This window comes from Argopecten irradians, chromosome 4 (genome assembly GCF_041381155.1).
Source record: "Argopecten irradians isolate NY chromosome 4, Ai_NY, whole genome shotgun sequence".
Classification (NCBI taxonomy): Eukaryota; Metazoa; Mollusca; class Bivalvia; order Pectinida; family Pectinidae; genus Argopecten; species Argopecten irradians.
The window spans coordinates 32,550,184-32,577,243 of record NC_091137.1 but is presented as its reverse complement, the minus strand read 5'-3'; the positions used below and the strand labels follow the sequence as shown (position 1 = coordinate 32,577,243).

Genomic DNA, 27,060 nt, shown 5'->3' with positions numbered 1-27,060 from the left:
CCAGTTAGTTTGTGCCACTCCGCTAGACATGTTGGTCGCTCGATTTTTACTGGTGTTGGTGGTCATTAATGTGGCCAATGCCGCCTGTCCGCATACTGATGCAGGCCTGAATAAATGGTCTGAATCCTCTACCTGGCAAGATGGAGTAAGTACCATTCTATTTACATAATATCATTTTATCGTCTTTTTAGAACTCATTGGTAATGTTAATGGTAAAACAATATACAAACCAATAACATGAATCTAGCTTAGACATGAGACTTTCACGAGATAGATCAAAGAAGCAGCAAGAAGAGTAATATCTGATATCTGATATTCGTTTTGACATCAGTACCAGATTTTGTTTAAGAAATTAATCATAACTGAATTCATGTAGTAGGATGGTGTTTCACACCGTTTTCCAAATTGTTTAAATAGCTTAAAAATGGCTTTAGTAGTGTTGATTTTTAATATATATTTTTCTATATAAACTAAGCCGAAGTATATGTTTTTGAAAAAAAATATGAAAAGATAGAAAATTTGTTTTGTTATTCCTAAAGCGTCTTAATATCATATATATTTCTTGATCATTTCAACAAAATTCAAAGAATATTATAATAATACCGCAATCGCAGGGTTTATCCAGTGATACAGTGTTAAGGGAAACATTACCATACGAAGTTAAAGCCTAAAGACACCTAAAACTGGGGCGTGTTTGGGCTTGTCGCCATACGTTACAGCTTAAAGCTGCTTTTCTTATTGTCTGGAACCCAGCAACATAAAGCAACATAAAGCTAGCCTACACATCATTTACCAAAACCTTAGCAAATAGCAAATGTTGCTAAATGAATGAAGAAATCAAATAAAATGCAACCAATTCTCCGTTACAAATGATCATTTCAACTAATTCCCATCGACATTGTTCTGTGGTACCATTGCAGAATTATCGTTTTGTTGAAATCTTGAACTGAAAATCGATCGTAATATTTCCTCATTCATGGTCATTACTTGGTGTCAATGCCTCACATTGGAGCTAAGCGTTTTTTGAGGTGATTTATTTATTAGTGTTAGTGTAACCATATAGACTTATGGTAGTTTCATTTGTTTTAACACAGCTTCCCGAAGATGGCGATGACGTCGTGATTGTTACTCCTATTTTATTGGACGAAAGTCCCGATGTAGACTTGGGCAGTATCACAATATCAGCCGGTGGTCGTTTAGTGTTTGCTCCGGACAGTGACCTTGTCCTCAGGACGTATTACATCCATATTGATGGCGGACGAATGGACATTGGATCCGAGGATTGTCGCTACTCTGGGAAGGCAAGGATACAACTTCTCGGTAAGTCTTTTCTCCTACCTTTTTATCTTCAAAATATTAATAGATATCATGATCACACCTTAAATCATCCTCAGTTGCAGGTGTAAATCGCGCAGACGTCTATTGAGCTCAGTGTACATATATTGTATATAGGCCATTTTGATGCGGTGTTGAGGCGGAAATCTACTCCAATAAACAAAAATGTCGCAAATCCATCGCAAATTGTTAGAGGGGTACCAATCCCTTTTGTTAATACACTAAATTTGTTTTCTTTTCACAAGAGTTCGCATTACTTACACGTTAGTTCATTGCTACAAAAATGTATGAATATTCATTAGAACCGCAGCAAATATGGCCTATATACCCAGAAGTAAATAATCACCAGTTAGATTTATAAATAGGATCGAGGATATCCTTAGATAAATATCGATTGTTTGATTTCAATAAATAAAAAATTGATGATAAAAATATTTTATAAAAGTATATGAGAATACTTATTATCTCACGAATCAAGTTCTCACAACAACAACCACATCGAATTCCTGCGAAATCGTAAAAAACCTCTCCGTTAAAAGTACCAGCAGAACAGTACAGTACAGAATTGACCAAAGCCTAATACATGTATTACTTAAAACCTCAAACCGGTCCAAGGAAAGCGTTCATTTTATTAATGAAAAAATAAGTTTTTATATATATTTTATAGTGATTCAATAAACTATTTCCAAGTGAATTTTACACCATTAATAAATGTATACATGCCTTTAATAAATGTATACATGCCTGTATTCTATGTAGGAACTTTCAATGAAACCTACACCGTCCCGAACTTCGGGAGGAAGTTTATTGGAGTAGATGTCGATGGTACGCTGGAGATACACGGGCAGGACAAACTCTCATGGACGAAGATAACGGACTCTATCGAAAAATTACCTGACGATGCTTTCACCTCCAGAGACGTGGTGAGTAAACTCGATGTAAATGGATACAGGTAAATGGTTTATGTTGTTTATTTAAACGTCCTATTAACAGACAGAGTCAACCCTAAAAATCACAAATCTTCGTTCAGTACCTGCCAACTGCTTTACACATGATTTGATCTCGAAACCCAGAGGTAGAGGGTTTATGGTATTTTATCGAGACATATTAACTACTCGCCCACCATATTGTATAATGTTTACATTGTAAAACATTGTACTCGATCCCCCATTATTATCGAATCTTTTCTATTACTGTTTAAATGTCCCTTGACATTTGGTTTGTAACTGACATTTTTGCCAAAATATCTGCATTCTTTGTATATTTACGCTTGCAATAATAATTAAAAGAAATCCGTCAACTAAAAGTTCATAATTGTTGATGCACCATTACTTATCTGCATATAATCCAAAACCTCTCTTCTCATGGCAATATCCGTTGTCCTCAGGAAGTTTACGGTAATTTACAACACATTTAGGACTAGCAGTTTGTTTTTTCTTAAATGCGTCCTTTGCAAAAAACTACTAACTACTAATGGCAATAAACTGTTGGAATAGCCCAGAAATCGCCGATTAGAAGGTAATGGTGAAATGACATTAAATTCGATATCGAAGTTAAGGTGGATTAATTAGACCAACATGACAAATAACTTTTAATAAAATGCTAGCTATATAGATACTTCCAAAGAAAAGCAAGAAGTAGAATGGCAGCATCTACATGTGAGCCATCATTGGTATGAAAACTTGTATGTAATAACTGTAACGAGTTTTCCTTACAGATCAACAAAGAAGATGATATAAAAGGTCTGATTGTAAAGTCATATGACCCGACCACAGGAACAGAGGACAGAGAACAGGGTGTTTTTAAACTCGGCAGCTCCAGCGAGAAGGGTGTGGAGAAGGCAACGGATGCCTTTATCGCATACGCTGATGGTAGGGTCATCCAAATGTATCTCTATAACTCATCATCGAGTTTACTGATGGTAGGGTCTTCAAATGTATCTCTGTAACTCATCAACGAGTTTACTGATGGTAGGGTCATTCAAATGTATCTCTATAACTCTTCATCGAGTTTACTGATGGTAGGGTCATTCAAATGTATCTCTATCTCATCAACGAGTTTACTAATGGTAGGGTTATTCAAATGTATCTCTATAACTCTTTATCGAGTTACCTGATGGTAGGGTCATTCAAATGTATCTCTTAACTCTCGAGTTTATTGATGGTAGGTCATTCAAATGTATCTCTATAACCTCTTCATCGAGTTTATTGATGGTGATGGTAGGGGTCATTCAAATGTATCTCTATAACTCTTCATCGAGTTTACTGATGGTAGGGTCATTCAAATGTATCTCTATAACTCTTCAACGAGTTTACTGATGGTAGGGTCATTCAAATGTATCTCTATAACTCTTCATCGAGTTTACTGATGGTAGGGTCATTCAAATGTATCTCTATAACTCATCAACGAGTTTACTGATGGTAGGGTCATTATGTCTCAAATCTCAATTTACTGATGTAGTCTCAATAACTCTTCATCGAGTTTACTGATGGTAGGGTCATTCAAATGTATCTCTATAACTCATCAACGAGTTTACTGATGGTAGGGTCATTCAAATGTATCTCTATAACTCTCAACGAGTTTACTGATGGTAGGGTCATTCAAATGTATCTCTATAAACTCATCAACGAGTTTACTGATGGTAGGGTCATTCAAATGTATCTCTATAAACTCATCATGAGGTCGAGATTTACTGATGGTAGGGTCATTCAAATGTATCTCTATAACTCTTCAACGAGTTTACTGATGGTAGGGTCATAATCAAATGTATCTCTATAACTCTTCATCGAGTTTACTGATGGTAGGGTCATTCAAATGTATCTCTATAACTCTTCATCGAGTTTACTGATGGTAGGTCATTCAAATGTATCTCTATAACTCATCATCGGGTCATTCAAATGTATCTATATAACTCATCATCGAGTTTACTGTCATTCAAATGTACTTCAATTCTAAAATGTATCTCTATATCTCTATAACTCATCAATGAGGGTTTTCAAATGTATCTCTATAACTGATCGAGTTTACTGATGGTAGGGTCATTCAAAAGTATCTAATAACTCTTCAACGAGTTTACTGATGGTAGGGTCATTCAAATGTATCTCTATAACTCATCATCGAGTTTACTGATGGTAGGGTCATTCAAATGTATCTCTATAAACTCATCACGAGTTTACTGATGGTAGGGTCATTCAAATGTATCTCTAATAAACTCATCAACGAGTTTTACTGATGGTAGGGTCATTTCAAATGTATCTCTATAACTCATCAACGAGTTTACTGATGGTAGGGTCATTCAAATGTATCTATATAACTCTTCATCGAGTTTACTGATGTAGTCATCAAATGTATCTCTATAACTCTTCATCGAGTTTATTGATGGTAGGGTCATTCAAATGTATCTCTATAACTCTTCATCGAGTTTACTGATGGTAGGGTCAATGATTCATTCTCTCAATACTGATGTATCTCTCATGTAACTCACTCATCAACGAGTTTACTGATGGTAGGGTCATTCAAATGTATCTCTATAACTCATCAACGAGTTTACTGATGGTAGGGTTCATTCAAATGTATCTCTATAACTCTTCATCGAGTTTACTGATGGTAGGGTCATCCAAATGTATCTCTATAACTCTTCATCGAGTTTACTGATGGTAGGGTCATTCAAATGTATCTCTTATAACTCTTCATCGAACGAGTTTACTGATGGTAGGGTCATTCAAATGTATCTCTATAAACTCTTCATCGAACTTTACTGATGGTAGGGTCATTCGAATGTATCTCTATAACTCATCAACGAGTTTACTGATGGTAGGGTCATTCAAATGTATCTCTATAACTCATAAACGAGTTTACTGATGGTAGGGTCATTCAAATGTATCTATATAACTCTTCATCGAGTTTACTGATGGTAGGGTTAATCTCAAATGTATCTATATAACTCATCATCGAGTTTTACTGATGGTAGGGTCATTTTAATGTATCTCTAAAACTCATCAACGAGTTTACTGACTGATGGTAGGGTCATTCAAATGTATCTCTATAAACTCATCAACGAGTTTTACTGATGGTAGGGTCATTCAAATGTATCTAATAACTCTTCGATCGAGTTTACTGATGGTAGGGTCATTCAAATGTATCTCTATTACTCATCAACGAGTTTTACTGATGGTAGGGTTATCAAATGTATCATACTCAAATGTATCTCTAAAACTCATTCATCGAGTTTACTGATGGTAGGGTCATTCAAATGTATATCTCAATAACTCTTCAACGAGTTTACTGATGGTAGGGTCATTCAAATGTATCTCTATAACTCATCATCGAGTTTACTGATGGTAGGGTCATTCAAATGTATCTCTATAACTCATTACAAGTTTACTGATGGTAGGGTTCATCAAATGTTCCTATGACTCTTCATCGAGTTTACTGATGGTAGGGTCATTCAATGTATCTCTATAACTCATCAACGAGTTTACTGATGGTAGGGTCATTCAAATGTATCTCTATAACTCATCATCGAGTTTACTGATGGTAGGGTCATATTCAAATGTATCTCTAATAACTCTTCATCGAGTTTACTGATGGTAGGGTCATTCAAATGTATCTCTATAACTCTTCATCGAGTTTTACTGATGGTAGGGGGTCATTCGAATGTATCTCTATAACTCATCAACATACGAGTTTACTGATGGTAGGGTCATTCAATGTATCTCTATAACTCATGAACGAGTTTACTGATGGTAGAGTCATTCAAATGTATCTCTATAAACTCTTCAACGAGTTTACTGATGGTAGGGTCAATCAAATGTATCTATATAACTCTTCATCGAGTTTACTGATGGTAGGGTCATTCAAATGTATCTCTATAACTCATTCAACGAGTTTACTGATGGTAGGGTCATTCAAATGTATCTCTATAACTCATCAACGAGTTTACTGATGGTAGGGTCATTCAAATGTATCTCTATAACTCATCAACGAGTTTACTGATGGTAGGGTCATTCAAATGTATCTCTATAACTCTTCAACGAGTTTACTGATGAGTAGGTGGGTCATTCAAATGTATCTATATAACTCTTCATCGAGTTTACTGATGGTAGGGTCATTCAAATGTATCTCTATAACTCTTCATCATCGATTTTACTGATGGTAGGGTCATTCAAATGTATCTCTATTAAACTCATCAACGAGTTTTACTGATGGTAGGGTCATTCAAATGTATCTCTATAACTCTTCAACGAGTTTACTGATGGTAGGGTCATTCAAATGTATCTATATAACTCTTCAACGAGTTTACTGATGGTAGGGTCATTCAAATGTATCTCTATAACTCTTCATCATCGAGTTTACTGATGGTAGGGTCATTCAAATGTATCTCTATAAACTCATCAACGAGTTTACTGATGGTAGGGTCATTCAAATCTGTATCTCTATAACTCATCATCGAGTTTACTGATGGTAGGTCATTCAAATGTATCTATATAACTCATCATCGAGTTTATGATGGTAGGGTCATTCAAATGTATCTCTATAACTCTTCATCGATTTTACTGATGGTAGGTCATTCAAAATGTATCTCTAAAACTCTTCAACGAGTTTACTGATGGTAGGGTCATTCAAATGTATCTCTATAACTCTTCAACGAGTTTACTGGTGGTAGGGTCATTCAAATGTATCTCTATAACTCTCAATCGAGTTTACTGATGGTAGGGTCATTCAAAATGTATCTCTATAACCACTCTTCATCGATTTTACTGATGGTAGGTTATTCAAATGTATCTCTATAACTCATCAACGAGTTTACTGATGGTAGGGTCATTCAAATGTATCTCTATAACTCTTCATCGAGTTTACTGATGGTAGGGTCATTCAAATGTATCTATATAACTCTTCATCGAGTTTACTGATGGTAGGGTCATTCAAATGTATCTCTATAACTCTTCATCGAGATTTTACTGATGGTAGGGTCATTCAAATGTATCTCTATAACTCATCAACGAGTTTACTGATGGTAGGGTCATTCAAATGTATCTCATATAACTCTTCTCATCGAGTTTACTGATGGTAGGGTCATTCAAATGTATCTCTATAACTCATCATCGAGTTTACTGATGGTAGAGTCATTCGAATGTATCTCTAAAACTCATCAACGAGTTTACTGATGGTAGGTACTGGTATCTCTATAACTCATCAACGAGTTTACTGATGGTAGGTGTCATTCAAATGTATCTATATAACTCTTCAACGAGTTACGAGTTCATCAAATGTATCTGATCTCAACGAGTTTACTGATGGTAGGGTCATTTCAAATGTATCTCTATAACTCTTCAACGAGTTTACTGATGGTAGGGTCATTCAAATGTATCTCTATAACTCATGAACGAGTTTACTGATGGTAGGGTCATTCGAATGTATCTCTATAACTCATCAACGAGTTTACTGATGGTAGGGTCATTCAAATGTATCTCTATAACTCTTCATCGAGTTTACTGATGGTAGGGTCATTCAAATGTATCTCTATAACTCATCAACGAGTTTACTGATAGTAGGGTCATTCGAATGTATCTCTATAACTCATGAACGAGTTTACTGATGGTAGAGTCATTCAAATGTATCTATATAACTCTTCAACGAGTTTACTGTGGTAGGGTTAATCAAATGTATCTATATAACTCTTCATCGAGTTTACTGATGGTAGGGTCATTCAAATGTATCTCTATAACTCATCAACGAGTTTACTGATGGTAGGGTCATTCAAATGTATGTCTATTACTCATCAACGAGTTTACTGATGGTAGGGTTAATCAAATGTATCTATAGAACTCTTCATCGAGTTCATTATAGTAGGGTCATCCAAATGTATCTCTATAACTCTTCATCGAGTTTATTTACTGATGGTAGGGTCATTCAAATGTATCTCTATAACTCTTCATCGAGTTTACTGATGGTAGGGTCATTCAAATGTATCTCTATAACTCTTCATCGAGTTTACTGATGGTAGGGTCATTCAAATGTATCTCTATAACTCTTCATCGAGTTTACTGATGGTAGGGTCATTCAAATGTATCTCTATAACTCATCATCGAGTTTACTGATGGTAGGGTCATTCAAATGTATCTCTATAACTCTTCATCGAGAGTTTACTGATGGTAGGTCATTCAAATGTATCTCTATAACTCTTCATCGAGTTTACTGATGGTAGGGTCATTCAAATGTATCTCTATAATCATCACGAGTTTACTGATGGTAGGGTCATTCAAATGTATCTCTATAACTCATCATCGAGTTTACTGATGGTAGGGTCATTCAAATGTATCTCTATAACTCATCAACGAGTTTACTGATGGTAGGGTCATTCAAATGTATCTCTATAACTCTTCACGAGTTTACTGATGGTAGGGTCATTCAAATGTATCTCTATAACTCATCAACGAGTTTACTGATGGTAGGGTCATTCAAATGTATCTCTATAACTCTCAACGAGTTTACTGATGGTAGGGTCATTCAAATGTATCTCTATAACTCTTCATCGAGTTTACTGATGGTAGGGTCATTCAAATGTATCTCTATAACTCATCAACGAGTTTACTGATGGTAGGGTCATTCAAATGTATCTCTATAACTCTCATCGAGTTTACTGATGGTAGGGTCATTCAAATGTATCTCTATAACTCTCATCGAGTTTACTGATGGTAGGGTCATTCAAATGTATCTATATAACTCTTCATCGAGTTTACTGATGGTAGGGTCATTCAAATGTATCTCTGTAACTCTTCATCGAGTTTACTGATGGTAGGGTCATTCAAATGTATCTCTATAACTCTTCATCGAGTTTACTGATGGTAGGGTCTTTCAAATGTATCTCTATAACTCATCAACGAGTTTACTGATGGTAGGGTCATTCAAATGTATCTCTATAACTCTCATCAACGAGTTTACTGATGGTAGGGTCATTCAAATGTATCTCTATTACTCTTCAACGAGTTTACTGATGGTAGGGTCATTCAAATGTATCTCTATAAACTCTTCATCGAGTTTACTGATGGTAGGGTCATTCAAATGTATCTCTGTAAATCTTCATCGAGTTTACTGATGGTTAGGGTCATTCAAATGTATCTCTATAACTCTTCATCGAGTTTACTGATGTAGGGTCATTCAAATGTATCTCTATAACTCTTCAACGAGTTTACTGATGGTAGGGTCATTCAAATGTATCTCTATAACTCTTCGAGTTTACTGATGGTAGGGTATTCAAATGTATCTCGTAACTCTTCATCGAGTTTACTGATGGTGAGGGTCATTCAAATGTATCTATATAACTTTCCATCGAGTTCACTGATGGTAGGGTCATAAAAATGTATCTATATTACCCTATTTGGCGTGCAGTAATGGTAGGGTCATTAACATGAATCTATATAACCATTAAACGAGTACATACGACACTGTCGTCCAAGACACACATCGATAAGTATGAGTTTTAGAGACGTACGATACGATAACTTGTGCTTACGAATTCATGTTTTCCTTTTGACAACTTCATAAAGCTATCCCAGACGGAAACATAGTGGCTATTGCCGTGCGGAAGTTCATTATTGACAGAGAAAACGTCATCAACAGGACCCGCTTCTTTGATGCTCTTGAAACCCTTGGTTACGGAGAGGTGACGGGAGAAAGCCAGATTAGGAATTTGGTATTCTACGATGGTTTTACTATGATCTTGACAAAAGGTTGGTTTTGCCGTACAACTTTTTAAACCTTTGCTTCCTACGTTTATTTTGACAAGCCAAGATCATTATGACATGATAAATGCCTATGTAAGTTTTAAACAATTTTGTTTTTTTACATATATTCGTGATACATCTGTAGTAGTAGTATACAGTTTTGATGCGCTCTATGGTTTCTAGATGACAAAAAGGCCGAAATGACCAAATTTCCATATTTTTATGATTAGGATGGTAACCATAGCAATAACTGCAATCATACACAACAATCATGAATATTGTATCTAGGCTGTACTTCATATATGAAATTCAACAATTTCATAACTAAATAACAGTTTTGAAAACTGACAGACGTGTTGGCCAAAATGTACACAAACCATACATAGATTATTTTTACTTTTCATAGAAATTTAACATTAACTTTATTCCGTCTGACTAGTTACAAGGAAGTTTGCATAAGATTATATTCATCTCCAATATTCATAAAACTCGTCAAGATAGCAGAAGTTGCATGAAAAATATCGTTATATATCAAAGAACTATTTGTTCTTAGGGGACCCAACTAAGACTGTTGAGGGATTCGAACCCTACAAAGTAGGCGGTCTCCACCAGACATCTACTGCTACATACTACGACATGAACACCGATCTCAAATACTTTGTTCTCAGCTACACTAAGTCGAGGGGATTCGGTAAATCATTTGTTGAGTTCCAGGTTACCCATATCGCCCAATCATGTCCTATCGTTGACGTCGTTGATGACGTCAGCTCCTGGAAAACAGGTAAGCTAATTTCAGTTATGTAAGACCATGTATATGTTGAATCAAATGGTAGTTGTGCTTCAAACAACGTTTCTGTAAAATTGTAAAAATAATGATATTTTTTTACCTGATGATCACACGCTGATGATACATGTAATGTAGTGACAGAAAATAACACAATTTAGATTGTTTAATACTGCTTAGATCGTTGTTAATGAATATTCAGAAAATTGTTTATGAATAAATGTAGATAAATAATTGTTTATAAATATTCAAATATATGTTTATGAATATAAATATTTTTTATGAATATTTAAGTATGTGTTTATGAATATTTAAATATATGTTTACTAATATCAAATATTTTTTATGAATATTTTAGTGTATGTTTATGAATATTTAAATATATGTTTATTCATATTGAATAATTGTTTATGAATATTTAAAGATATGTTTATGAATATTGAATAAATATTTATGAATATTTAGATATATGTTTATAAATATTTAATATTTGCATAATTGTTTTATAACAGGAGATCGTGTCATTATCACCTCCACTGACTACGAATGGGAACAGTTAGAGGTCGGCAAGGTCATGGACTGTGATAGTTGCCTTAGTAAACAGGTCAAGGTCGATCGTGAGTAATAATTTTCATATTATTTCTTTTCAAGGCATAAGTTTTTATTCTACAAAAATTTCCAAATAATCCAGTTTGAAGAATGCACAATAATATATCCGAATGACTTATGCTGTGTTGATGTGATATAGCCTGTTGATCAATTAAGGCGGGTATCATCTCCTTATATCCATTGTCTAGTAAATCCTGTTTATCTTATTATTATAATTTCGATTACATGTAGATTTCACATTTTGATAGTTAAACACAACTCTAAATATATCAACAGTTTCTGCAAAATTCACCCATTACGGAAAAATCTACAAGAATGTAGACATGCGTGCTGAGATTGCAGTTCTGACCAGAAACGTGGTGATTGAAGGCATCATGGAGGGATCTACAGATGAATTCGGAGGTCACATCAAGGTCAGTTGTTCATTTATTGATGTACAACTTATTTACATGGAAATAAATATATATTGTATTGATATAAATAGCGAAAGGAAAGAGAGCATACTTTCTATTTCGATACAATGCTTTGTCATGCTAAGATATATTACAACTATATAGCAGATATTAACTTGATGATTTGCTAATCATATTGCCTACATATATTAGTTATTTCTCATTGAAACGGTTTATGAAATTAATTCAAATATCAATTTTCTTCGTTTTAAGGCTCTTAAAGGATTTAAGGATTTTCATATCGAAGGTGCTGAACTCTTCCACATGGGCCAGTCTACATCCACGGGTAAGATGTTATGTATTCTAGGCAACTAATTTTTCAAATTAGATTAATATTAATAGCATAAATACAAAATACTTAGCGATAACAATAATTGTATGTATTTACTAAAAGTTGACAGATGTAGTCAGGATACATTAAAACTGGCTACATCTTTCTACGTCTTCATTTATGTTACTTTGAATCATCATTCTAATAAAAAAATACATGATTCTTTTTTAAATAATTTTAAAGTGTACACGGAATGGTTTGGTATATAAGGCTTGATAAATGTGTCATTGTATAAAATTTAGAATGGAGAAAGTACGAGTTTCATAGCGAAGACGGTATTAGAGATAATGCGACTTTGATCTAGTACACACCTGAAGCCCCGATCTATGATTTTAAAGAATGATCTATAATGTGAAGGGATGATCTTTGATGTTGAGGGATGCTCCATTAATTCCAGGTAATTATCCTATCCACTGGCATATGTGTGAGGACGTGGATGATGCTAGTGTATATCCCTCTCCCACTTACGCCCGCCAGAACTCCATTCACCTGTCTTACGCCAGGTGTGTCACTGTGCACGGTACCCACGGAGCTACGGCAAGTTCAATCACATATAACCTTATAACGCTGCTTCTCATAATCTACGGAGTTCCTATTGATGGACAGACCATTATTTAATGTGATAAACATTTTGAATTTTTTTTTATATAACTAAGAAATCAGGAAATGTTGATGAATAAATATCATCATCATTATCATCAACGACTTATAATAAAGATAATGATGATTTGATGCATATATGTATGGATGGCATGCAGGGGAATATAAGATGAAATCGTATAGTTGCATTGATAAATAGACAAAAAATAACAAAATCTGATAACGTCAAATGTGTCTTATTTTGTTGCAAATCAATGAATAATATAGAATATTTAAAAAGAAATAACGGCAGTGTACTTTGAGATACCGCAACTTATGTAGACCGTGGTAAATGATTTTAGGTAGCGGATAATGTCTGCTTTGACACGATTGGCCACGGATACTTCTTGGAAGATGGTGGTGAAAAAAGGACTACGCTGTCGGGGAATCTTGGTGCAGGTCAGATGTCTGGAGACCTTACACCCACTGACAAAACGTAAGTTATGAGTTATTCCTATTGTCTCCGCAACATGAAATACATCTTGTTTTAAAGAAATAAGATCTTATGTGATATCTATTTTCAATTTCCAAATATTGTATTGACAAAAAGATTAAAATATCAATAAGATTAGACATCAGGAATAGCCTATCTTAGTCTTCTCCTGAAAAATAGATTTATTTTACATGTGTCTTAATGATTATGTTGATCATATGCGGCAGGCCATCGACATTTTGGATTACGAATCCTTTGACGGTGATGGAGAACAATGTGGCAGCTGGTGGTGAGGTAGGCAACAGTACTGTAATATTTTTACTTTTATTCTATGGAAGATGATTACTATCAATGGGTTAACGGGGTGAAAAAAAATCAAAATTTCCTTTTAATTTGAATATGTGATATACCAATTTTCATGGTGACTCCAAATTAGTGTTTTGATACTTGCTGTATAATTTCACGATTCAGCAGTTAAAAACGTATGTTGTTCTTGACGTTGAAACCTGTTCGTAAAATCAAACTCGAAATTTAGTTGTATACGGGAGTTGGTCTACTTCGTCAATTCAAACATTCGAAAAATACACTTATTCGCGATCAATGCATCAGCATTTGTTCTTCTACATAACCATTGTAATACACATTATTTAAAATTTGTTATAGGGAATGGGTATATGGTACATATTTCCTAAAAAGCCGATGGGCCAGTCAGCAGGTAAAGATTTCATGAAAGCAGGAGAAGCTCAAGAAACTGCAATTACCAAATTCAACAACAATGTGGCACATTCTAACAGAAGAGTGAGTATGATTTTTTTTTTCAGACGCAATGCACAGTCTCTGATAAAACGTAATATATATTATATCTAAACAACCTTGGCAAAATATATTTTTGCAGTTTTTAATAAACCTCTATTACATGATTTATTAGCATTGCAAACGTTTCGTTAATTCAAATCATGTCATTGGCATTATCAATATTAATATAACCTTAAGTTTAGCATCGTTTACACATAAACGGTTTAAGTGTATCTGTCTGAAGGCTTTACATAAAAAGGGAAAGAGAAGCACATGTTTATTTTTATAAGATAATTTGCCTTATTGTTTCAAAATATCAGAATAGCATTTGATCTCAATTAAAAATTGTGCCGATAAGAACTAAATTTATGTAATTTGTATCTTTTATCGATGTTTTGCAATACTATTATAATAATTAAAGTATTCACGAAAATGTTATCAGATTTATTTCGTTCTCGAAGTATCCTGATAGCTGGCAATTGATGGTTTATTGCCAAACAAGCTCCTACCTAGTCGCATTATATATGAATAAATACATTTATATAATTTAGGACGGCCTACGATTTGAAAATTGGCTGAAAGGAGATGGCACCGATCAGAAGTTTAATGAATACAGAGCAAAGGTTACTTCATTGGATCCCAATTCTGACTTTGTCCTGGTTGAATTGAATAGAATAACAGGTAAATATGTCAGGGTATACGTATTTAAGATGTATCCTACAGTTGATAGGCTTGGTATAGTAACTGCGTCTAGTAATTATGTTCATGAGAACAGTGCATTTGCATAATTATAGTGACGACATCCGCTTGTTTCAAGTCCATCCAATGATATTTGCTAATGACGACATGTCTTTATGAGTATATTTTCGTACTTTTTCAGGTAACTTTGGTCATATGGAAATATGAACTATATTTTTCATGATATGAAGAAGTAACTTAAGTCAAGTTAATAACACTTGTTTTTTCTTTTTCCTGATTGATCAATTTTACTGTTATACGGGTTTCTATCATTACAAAAGGATATTGTAAGCCAACTTTCGCGGGCAATACCAATTCACGAAAATATAACTTGCCGCATAAATTTTCAACTACAAATATAATAAAGCGTTTAACGCGAAATTCTGTCAATGCAAAAATAAATTGGTTTGCAGTATTTGGTTCTTATCAGCTGTTCATATTTACCAATACTTTCACCTTCCGACAGCCGCATGGCAGCAGTGTACCAGTGAGATTAGCACTTAACTTGCATTGCTAGTTTTGATAATGGTGTCTAATTGTGCAATGCAATATACATGTACACCAATATCAATGATGTAATTATTAGATCATTCTTTGATTATTTTTATTTAAAGCATACAAAAACTCCATTCAGAACGCCGTCATCAGAGGTAGCTACGTACAGGTGAAGGATTCATCGTAAGTAAAACAAACTTAGTTACAATATTAGATAGTAAACGTAAAATGGAGATGGTCTGTTCCGTAACTACGAAATAATAGTAATACGTCACCATACACAGCCTACAAGGGGGCCAACATTGTTAATTAGATGTAAAATCAAACGTATGATTCTCTGACGCGAAATTCTGTTATTATGTTTTATTTCTAGATGAGAATTTAAGCAGTGAAGGCGTAAAAATATCATGATATTGAGTACGAGTCTCAGGAATTAATTGAATATATCATTAATCAAAACAAATCAACAGATGGCTCATTATCCATATGCAGGTGATATGCTACACAGTGGTTTGATTTGTTAATATCAAGTACCTGTTTTAGGTAAACTGTATAACGAAGAATACCGATTTACATACATATTTTCTATTCAATTTTGTTTGTATACTATGGCTGTAATGTTCTCAATCTTATACACATTTCAGGTTTTCTGATAGTCCGAAAGGTTTGGTGATCAAAAGGTATATTATGATTAAATCATTCGTTAATTGACTAACAGTTAGGGATAGTGCATTATTTCAATATTTTCAAAATGGTATCATGCTAACATATAACGTACACTGATTTAATGCAATAACACGTGCTCGTCATGATTTTAGTTGTATATAAAAAATCTAGTTTATTCGAAGTGAAAGTACACTGTAGACTATTTTATTTTTTGTATTATTGATCCCAGTTATCTTAATATGTTAAAGTTATCATTAATTTGATCCAGTAAAAGTTAAACTCTGCACTTACTGCAGGACTCATTTATCGAATATATTGGTACTGGTACACTGTGGTATCAGCCAATCAGATGTGGCGTTAAATCGCCGAAGTCATTATTCAATGTTTCATGTAAAGCAGTGAAAATGCTCGTGCCATGTAAAAGTGAAATAACTAATATTATAACAATATAAGATACCAAAACATATTATTCACTCGTAAGGTTATTCAGTTAAAGTGTTACTCGTTTCTGTATGTAAAAATAAAAGAACTATATATCAAACAAAGCCTATGAGAGAATCATGATGAGATAAAATTTCTTATGTGAACTCTTATAAAATAACATATCCAAAGCACATGGGAAAACACGTTAGAACTTGGATATAAAGATAGTTATTGAGCGTTATTCAGTTAGGACATTTTGGGTAATGTCTATAGTGATCAGTGATCAGAATTTAGATTTCTGGTTGAATATTTTTGTTGTCACAATATAATATCAATATGTCTTCGATAGTCTCTTTTTTACAAATATAACAGTTGCATCAGACATTAATATAGTAAATTATTCACCTATTGTTATATTTCTATAATGTACCTGAAGTATAATTAATCTTGATTAAAGAGTTGAATCTGGCCAAGAGGTCCTTAACTCAGTTTTTGTGGGAGACTCTGACAACACTGGAGAACCCGTGGGCCTACTTGATCGGTCGTTACCGGACGTGGAAAATCCGTAAGTGTTATATACCAATAAGGAAACAGACTAAACATGAATTTTAAAGTCTTAATACTCATGCATATGAAATAATTTCTCAATATTAACACAAATTTAGAAAAAATGTGAAACAGAGATTAATTACGAAACTCTAGAAAAAAATTTCGAAATTAAAGTTTTTGGATAGAAAAAAGTATCTTAAGTGTTCTACATATTTTTCTCCGCCTCTCTAAGTTTTAAACTTTCGATATTACCGACTTTTATAAAGTTCGTATTCGCAAAGTTATTGAATATAAAATATTGATTTTTAACGTGTACACGTTTAAAACAACTCGGAAGTATCAGAACCAGTCCGATCTATTCCGATCAGAATCATCTGTATGGCTATTGCCGATATTGACCATACGATGGCTGTGGCGTTTCTTTCAGAACGTGGGATATTTCATGCAACATTTACCGCTATGTCAATAGTGTATTAGTGCTTTCATGGATCTGAACCATCATATATAAGCATCAATATCACTGATTGTATGTTTTATGAGAATTTGTGATAGTGAAAATTAAAAGAAATACAACTTTAAAGATAATTGTTTTATAATTTATATTTAATATGCTCTGATTTTCAACTATTACCATTGGATAATACATGGTCACATGGCGTTCAATATATAGCTTATTGATTCGGTATTTTTATTTTAGAAACAGTAAATCAATATTCCATTGTGAACTGCATTGCACAAACGTTGCATTCTGCAAGGTGTCATTCTTTGGCCAACGCTTTTCTTGTTATTAATATACACAATCGTTACTTTTGAATTTTTTAATACCTTGTAAAATTTAAAATAATAACTAAAGACGTCGATATGTCGTTTCTTCACGAAACGTCAAAACAATTTATTCTACTCGGGCGATATAACACCATAAAGACCTCAACAAAGATCCATAATTGATTTATATTTCACTCTTGAAAGCTCTTGAAAGGACACACATAAGCGTTCAAGCTGACTGGTATTGCATTTGCAGAAAATACTGAATTGAAACTGTATACGTGTTTTTTTATATTCTCAGAGACTATCCACGTCTAGGTTTGGTCTTGGGAGGCGGACCTGTTGTTGTTGATGATGTATGGTTTGGAGACTACTCTAGCAACGCCCCCTATGATACAGGCGCCATTTCATTCACTCCGAACGCAAAATTAGCTAGATCGCCACGCACCATATTTAAGAACGTTGGCTTCGGATTTGACGATGTAAGTATTTTGAGTCATATCTAATTCGTAGCCTCTAAGGATGAGACTTAAGCGATCTCTAAACTATGATCTTATTATACAATTACCTTTACTTTGTTAGTATCATGCTTTGTGACGTAATCGTGACAACGTAAGGGAGATATTTTATCCACTTTTTTTTTATTAAAAGAGAACCTGCTGTTCATTTTACTTCTTTAATCGAGGCCTTCCAGACAACGGTCTCTCTGCTATTATTTTCTTATAAATCTGTGTTAAGATAGAACCAGTAGTATTGATGTATGCATGACCGAAAAGAAAATTGCACCCCATTATTATAAAGTATTATATATCGAAATGGATTATTTTTAGGAAGATTTTGAAAAACATTAAGAGTAAAATAAAAAAAAACAACCCGCAAATTGAAATTATATTTACAGATATTTTTTGATACACATGCAAATACGTATGTTTATCTAACCACCGAAAATACTTTAAGGCTCTTCTAAATCAAATACAAGACCAGTCCATTATGAAATTTCAGGGGTGATTGAGTTAATACACTTATTTCTTTCATACCTACGGGTGTAATACTGGCTGGTCTAGGACAATACACTCATGCCGCCTGAGGCTGTATTGCATGGCTACCCATGCAATAAAGCCTCGTGACGTCACGACGTCAACAAAATTTCTATTTCCTCGGTAAAATGTTAACATTTTTTTTCACAAATTTGACTGGTTTTACTATAAAAGATGCAATCAACGGAATTTTTGTTTAAAATATCACGTAATTTTTGTATGAAAAATTGACTTTCAGCCGTGGATTTCTTCGAATTTATTTCAAAATGGCGGGATATTATAGTTGTAAAATTGCAATAAAACGTCGAGGTATGAAAGAAAAATACTCTTTAATAAGTGGATATGAAGGATAGGGATATTCTACCCTCGGGATCACAAAATGTTGCAAAACCCTCGGCAAGCCTCGGGTTTTACTACATTTTGTGACCCTCGAGTAGAATATCCCTATCCTTCATATCCACATATGAAAGAGTCTTATAATATATGACCGTCTTGCGAACGGATAAAGAATAATATCGACATAGTCATCGTGCAGAAGGACATTTTTCAAATCAAATTTACACTGATTCACTTATTGTTATCTTTGTTTACCGAAGGATTCCGAAGGAAACAGAGTTCTTCAACTCTTTCCAGACGCAGGCAGTCTCGCGGACACAATAAGGGTAGATATATTCCAAGATGAAAGTGGCGATATTACAGATATCCCGGGCTCGAGTGTTGTGCGACCCAGTAAACTGCAGTTGACATCTAATTGTGCTGTTAGAGATGGCTGGAAAATGGCGATTTGTGACGAAAAGTTCGCTCAGGTATGGACAATGCATTGGAAACATTTAACACGCGTAAAGCCATTGCTATAATAGCCGATATTTTAGTACTTTATCCATGATCTATATAGATAACAATACAGTATTTGTTTCCGATAAAAAATTCGATTAAAGCTATACATAGACGATATTTGCAGAAATGAATGGAATAAACTAAAATAAAAAATCTCATCGTCCTTCTTTATCCATTGTAGTTAAAATTGAATATTGATATTTGAACATATATTTGTGAAAAATTACGATATTTATAGGATGTGATGTTTCCGAATTTTGACAATAGGCGATACAGGATGAATAATGTCCGAGATTGGCTTCAGTCTTTGTGTTTTCTTTCATTTTATTCTCTGTTTCCAATAACATGCTGGACAAGAAAATTTCAAAACATTTTTTATATGATTTTGGTAGACGTTAAAAAAGTTCAAGTAATATGAACATCCTGTTAAATTAATTTAGAGATAAATTAAGCGTCGTAATGTGAATTTTGAAATACAATGTAATTTTCTAATATATTTGCATAATAAGACTTACCTGCCCTTGCGGGTAGATATTGATCATGACGTCTAGTGTTTGCGGGCGTAAGGTCATTCCTTTCAGAGAAAACAATGCATTTCGCTCACAAAATAATGGCGACACGATGAATAAAACGTAAGATATGTTATAGATAATTCTTACAAAATATGCAATACTTCTGATAATAAGTGCATTGCCTTCTCTTTAGGTTGTCATAAAAGCCGCTAAGGATGAAAGTGTGACATTGATGAGATCTGACGACATCACAAATAATCAAGAAACATCAGATGAATCTTGTTCTTCATCAGCCTTTAACGTCATTTTGGGAGGAACCTACACTTACCTTGCTAGGATTAATACTGATCTCCCTAGCGCTGTTTCTGTTTCCGCACGTGGACTTGACGAGTGAGTGGTTAATATAATTTGCTTTATTGCTTACTTTATTGAAAAAATCACATCGTTATAATGTAACATGATATATTTTTTTATGGTAATGAATTCGGAAATATATATAAATATAAATTAAAACAGAAATTTCATCACTAATTGCAGAAATATAAATCTTTACACACAACTTACTTTTCCAACTTATCGACATCTCTCATTGGTTTGTCTCCATCCTGGTCACTCTAGTTGCTGTCGCTAGGTGGCGTGGTTACGTTACTTCTGACATAAGAGTGACGCATCCACGCCGGAGGCTACCGAAGATGGGGTTGTTGACGATAATTGTTTTTAATCTCTCTTTTAATACGGCGGATTCTTTACCAACGTCGTTTTTGTGTCGCCTGCAACGCAAGGCGACATATGGGTATCACTATGTCGGCGTCAGTGTTGCCGTCCTGCGTCGTCCTGGAAATGGTTTTCGTGCGATAGTATTATAATTATTTATTGTCTGATTTCATCCAAATTTGCTATATTGCTTTATATCAATCATATCTTGGATGGCTTTGATACTGGTCAAAATTCATTAATATCTTCAAGAGTTACGGGACTTTAAAATCGTCAAAACAGTTAATTTCTATGTGTCCATGCAATAAATTAATATTGAGATCGCCAAAACAGATATTTTGTTTGGTTTCTGCTTAATCACTTTTGTATTTATTATCCGATTTCAACCAAATTATAAATATTGCTTTTCATCAATCAGAAATCAATAATTTGAATATTTGTTAAAGAAATCTCTGATATTAAATATGTTGCTACAATGACAGTTGAATATATTTAATTTTTGATTGCATGAATTCAGATCATAATGACTCACTTGCTTAGGTATGTAAACTGAAAGTTATATTAGACACATGTCAAATTTCAAAAGATGGGTATAGATACGTAATTGATAACTTCACCTAAATATTAACAATATTTTCAGCTGTAAATTACTATTTTTTGTGATGTTTTAACTGCTGTGCAGGCGACACATCCACTTCCGTTGAATCTTCGTGGTATCTTAAAACCCACATATTGTTTTTCTAAATTTGACACGATGTTGTAAATCTATTCGTTTTTTATACAGTGGGGAGGAAGTTGTCATAGGATTGTGTGTTCCTACAGACCTCACATTTAAACTCAAATACAAAGGAGCTACAACAGTGAGAGACACAACATCTGTGAATAGTCTGGACGCACTTATATCGGACGATTCAGGAAAAGCCTATTATTTCGACGACGCAGTAGGGTTTGTAGAGAATAAATAAAAACATTAATTAAAATGCAATGATTATTTTTAAATCACAAGCAATTCCAAAGATGAAATTTTAGTTTTCCTGGTTTTATATCATTTCAATAGATGATAGAACTTCAAACAGATAAGGTTATATTTAGCAAGCAGTATTAGCAAATGTATCGAAATAAAAAAAAACCAACATATTATGTTCATTAAAAAACTGCGTTTATGAATACAAACACATATATTGACATTCATTTAGAAATTACATGTATACATATAAAATCTGAGCGCTAATTCTGACGCTATAAGGGTAAAAGAAGTTTATAATTATTTTTGTTCGCGCCGGTATCCAAATGAATTACATGGTATTCATGTTTGTCATTCACGGTTATGTTTATGTTTGGAAATACCTTATTTTGTTTACATCTTCAGTTCTACATTAAGGTGCCAACGTATGAACGCATTCAAGCAAAACTTATTTAAATTAAAAGTCAATACTGTTCTATATATATATATATATATATATATCTCCCGAGAACAATATTCTATTTGTTTTCTTACGATATGACGACACACTATAAAACTAAAAACTCAATCGTGTTAAAGGTATTGTTAATTATAGGTACATGTAAAATAAAAGTAAAACGAAACATTCGTTATAATGAAAACTATATTTTCTAACAAGATACCATCTTAACCGCCTTCATTTTTCTATAATAGAGTGATTTTTGTCAAACTGACGGGCACCGAGGCTTTCCCAATAACTGGACGGTCCAGGAACTGTGCTAACGGGATCTGTCCGTCCGCCAATATAGGAAGGATGTCGACCAGCGATAAGTCTGATACGGATTGCGTGGCAGCATATAAAGCTAAATACGGATCAACGGTAAGAGGCAGTGTAAAATGCACAATGACGCCTAGTAAAACATATGTTACTTAATGCAAAATATCAAGATTGACTCTTTTATATATTTATTCTATTTTATAAAATGTTTATTTGAATAAATGTAAATTTCTTAATAATGCGCAAATATTTATGTATTTATTGCCAAATGTCTAGATAATGTAAAATGTAAAAAAAAAAGATTATACATACCGCACAATATGTTACTTTTATTAAAATGATGATACAGTGATATCTACATTGCCTCTTCAACAATTGCGTAACAGTAAACTCAACTCATAAAAGTAATAACAATTCACTGGTGTACACATTTTAATGTTACGGATATGATTGTACCAGGGGAATACTCGTCGTCGGTTTGGATGGAGACGTTCTCTCTCTCTGCCATCATCCTTCCCCAAATCTTCTGTCGACCCACCTCCGGTAAGTTATCTGATTGCCATACAGTTAAAATCGACAGGACAATGGTTAAGTCTCGAATAATCCAAGTAAACGAGTTATCTATCCTTGAATATGTAGTTTTACGTCAGGACTAACAAAACACTTGAAAGGGTTAATAAATACTAATGAATCTGTAAAACGATTATATCGGTATATGAATATCTGAATAATCTTTATGTATTATTTGTTCTTTAGTGTTACTTAACGACTAAAATGATAACGAAACTCATACAATAGTCCACATTATCACGGCAAGAATTAAATATGAAACAGTATAAATTCATGAAGATACTAAGAAAACGCCTAAATTGAGAAAATTTAGTAATTATTTAGGGGCGTAGGAAACGGGGGGATGGGGTGCGGTATAGGGGGGCAATTGCACCCCCACCCCCGTTGCCCAGGACGTGTTAAAAGACATGCTTTGGGTGTTAAAATATTGAGGACCTTTGCCCCCCCCATTACGTTTCATCTTCCTACGCCATTGTTATTTTGGAAAAACAAGTAAATTACGAAAATCACCGTTGATTAAGGTTCGAAATAGTTATAAAGTAGGCCCCTAGGTTGTATTATACATAGAGCCTATCATTTTGATATAAAAACAACATTTTCTTTTTTACAGACTGCAGGTGCTGGTTCGACCCGTTCTGGCTAACACATTTTACAAACAGAAGTTCATTATTGGCTTATAACGCGAAGTATCCTGTCTTTTCTAAATAAATAGTGGCAATCTTGACTATAAAATTGTGTTTTTGTATCTAAATATTGTAAGTTTTGAACTTTGACGTACATTTGTGTTGAAATTAAAAATCAACATGTCAACACTTGAAAACACGAAAAATAATGAAAATCCTAAGTTTCTCTATAGAAACAATATAGATAATTCACACAAAAATGATAAAGTGAGAAATGAAGCAGTGTATTAGGCAGATTTGATGATACAGTCAAGGGAGAAAGTTTTCCTTAATGTCATTACGTTACAACTATAAAAAAATCAGACCTACCATGTATTATCTTTTACTTACTCCGATCAATTTTCAACATATTCTGTCCTATTAATTATCTTTAGAACAAAACTTTCGGCGACCCTTTTTGTTAAGGATAAGGACGAAAATGGGCGCTCAAGTGTTGTGAAAAAAATTAAGGCAACATACATTAATAAAAATGCTGTTAAATTTGACTGAAAATTTCGCAAGGTCCTCTTATTCTATTAATTTAAAGCCGAGAGCCAAAAAGGAGAAAAATCAAAACAGAAAAAAATCAACTTACGAGATAACAACGAGATGATTTTGTAGTTTGAGGAATACTATGTCGTAGTAACGATATCATAATTACAGTTGTTACTATCCGGATTTTGTATAAAAATGCTTTAAGTATACATGTATAAATAAAGCGTAATGTGGTAATGTATAAAACAAAACAGATCAGCGTGAATATTACGCAATAATTTGATAAATCACATTTATATCGGTCAGTTGGACAAAGCATACCTTTACAGCGTTACACATTACAACTGTGCAGTCATATCAATCTATCACCTATATATACGTAAGGTTGCTACATTTTCTCCTTCCTGTAAAGATAAACTATCTGAAAATTAAATCAAATAGGCTTATCTGATATCCTTAAATTGACATTACCGATCACGATATCTGATATCCTTAAATTGACATTACCGATCACGATATCTGATATCCTTAAATTGACATTACCGATCACGATATCTGATATTCTTATATTGACATTACCAATCACTATATCTGATATCCTTAAATTGACATTACCGATCACGATATCTGATATCCTTATATTGACATTACCGATCACGATATCTGATATCCTTACACTGACATTACCGATCACGATATCTGATATCCTTACATTGACATTACCGATCACGATATCTGATATCCTTATATTGACATTACCGATCACGATATCTGATATCCTTATATTGACATTACCGACCACGATATATGATTTCCTTATACTGACATTAATTATCACGATATCTGATATCCTTACATTGACATTACCGATCACGATATATGATATCCTTATACTGACATTAATTATCACATCTGATATCCTTATATTGACATTACCGATCACGATATCTGATATCCTTACATTGACATAACCGATCACGATATCTGATATCCTTATATTGACATTACCGATCACGATATCTGATATCCTTACATTGACATTACCGATCACGATATCTGATATCCTTACATTGACATTACCGATCACGATATCTGATATCCTTACATTGATATTACCGATCACGATATCTGATATCCTTATATTGACATTACCGATCACGATATATGATATCCTTATATTGACATTACCGATCACGATATATGATATCCTTATACTGACATTAATTATAACGATATCTGATATCCTTACATTGACATTACCGATCACGATATATGATATCCTTATACTGACATTAATTATCACATCTGATATCCTTATATTGACATTACCGATCACGATAACTGATATCCTTATATTGACATTACCGATCACGATATATGATATCCTTATATTGACATTACCGATCACGATATCTGATATCCTTACATTGGCATAACCGATCAAGATATATGATATTCTTACATTGACATTACCGATCACGATAACTGATATCCTTATACTTGCATTAATTATCACGATATCTGATATCCTTATATTGACATTACCGATCACGATAACTGATATCCTTTCATTGACATTACCGATCACGATAACTAATATCCTTTCATTGACATTACCGATCACGATATCTGATATCCTTACATTGACATTATTGATCACGATATATGATATCCTTATATTGACATTACCAATCACGAAATCTGATATCCTTATATTGATACTGATTACCGATCATGATATCTGATATTCTGATATTGACATTACCGATCACGATATCTGATATCCTTATATTGACATTATCGATCACGATATTTTGTTGACGCATTATGAACTTCCTGTGAGAATGCTAGAAAGCAACTAAAAATTTTCAGTTTTTTTTCTTCTTCGGAGTATTGAAAGAAAAGAATAAACCATGGATCTGTCAATTCATAAGGGGACGAGGATATCTGAAACCTTGAGAAAGATTTTAGTCGTCAACACTCCAAATCATTCATTCAGGTCGAGATATCCCTGTCCACTTGACAGCTAGACCCATGTAATTCAAATCCTCTGAAGAACGGCAACAGACGTAAAAGCGCTTGAGAGAAGCTCAACTGTCTTATTTTTGTGTTTTTGTTTTCTTTTAAGGATATGCAACATTTTCACACATATATTTATATATCATAGTGCTACAGTACTTAGGTAATAAACTCATATATCATAGATTAAAAAACTTGATTACTGAAATATCTCGTCATCCTCGCGAAAATAACCTGCCATACGGTATCATATAATTCGGCAATATGATAGTAACACTGTGCTATTAGGCGACCGAATATTCTATTTTTGTATTTAATGTAGCCATGCGGTGCTTCGTTATACAGTTTCATTCGTATGAGGAATGCTGTAAATATGTTAGGTATTTAGGAAAAAACGTAATCGACGTGGCTTTTAGAGTCAGGAATGACATTAGCATGTTATATCTATTTATAATATTCCCGGAATAATTAGACATATTTTCTAGAAACATTATTTAATAGAAATATTTATGTAATGCTCACTTACATATCATTATCATACATTAACAAAGCAATTATTCCAAGGCGTACTCTTCTCCACTTGCCATGGGAAATGTGTGAACAAGGTTAAAGGAAATGTAACAACATATAAAAATTGTCATTCAAAGATACCACATTTCATGTCAAAAATCACAAATATTGACTTTCAGAGTAGGTTATTTTGTCTGTAAGTTTATCTTGGTCACTTTGTAATTTCATTCCGATGGCATCCGA

The 27,060-nt window shown here is 33.6% G+C and overlaps 1 protein-coding gene across 1 annotated transcript; it reads left to right on the top strand.

Moving 5' to 3' along the window:
- On the top strand, positions 1-23,863 carry LOC138321337 (cell surface hyaluronidase CEMIP2-like). The gene is made up of 24 exons (XM_069264964.1): positions 1-145; positions 1,095-1,320; positions 2,095-2,258; positions 3,053-3,206; positions 9,885-10,067; positions 10,615-10,842; positions 11,358-11,462; positions 11,731-11,867; positions 12,120-12,192; positions 12,635-12,774; positions 13,179-13,312; positions 13,537-13,603; positions 13,973-14,107; positions 14,656-14,785; positions 15,457-15,520; positions 15,982-16,017; positions 16,884-16,991; positions 18,042-18,222; positions 19,374-19,583; positions 20,320-20,516; positions 21,625-21,786; positions 22,498-22,663; positions 23,021-23,104; positions 23,742-23,863. The coding sequence occupies exons 1-24, from the start codon at positions 29-31 to the stop codon at positions 23,772-23,774; spliced, it is 3,234 nt and encodes a 1,077-aa protein (XP_069121065.1). The 5' UTR covers positions 1-28; the 3' UTR covers positions 23,775-23,863.
- The last annotated feature ends 3,197 nt before the right edge of the window (positions 23,864-27,060 follow it).

Bases quoted from the DNA above. Each gene is read 5' to 3' on its own strand.
- LOC138321337 (XM_069264964.1), top strand. From the start codon at position 29: ATGTTGGTCGCTCGATTTTTACTGGTGTTGGTGGTCATTAATGTGGCC. The intron at 14,108-14,655 runs GTGAGTATGATT...TATATAATTTAG, and splicing joins TGGCACATTCTAACAGAAGA to GACGGCCTACGATTTGAAAA. The intron at 18,223-19,373 runs GTAAGTATTTTG...TGTTTACCGAAG, and splicing joins TTGGCTTCGGATTTGACGAT to GATTCCGAAGGAAACAGAGT.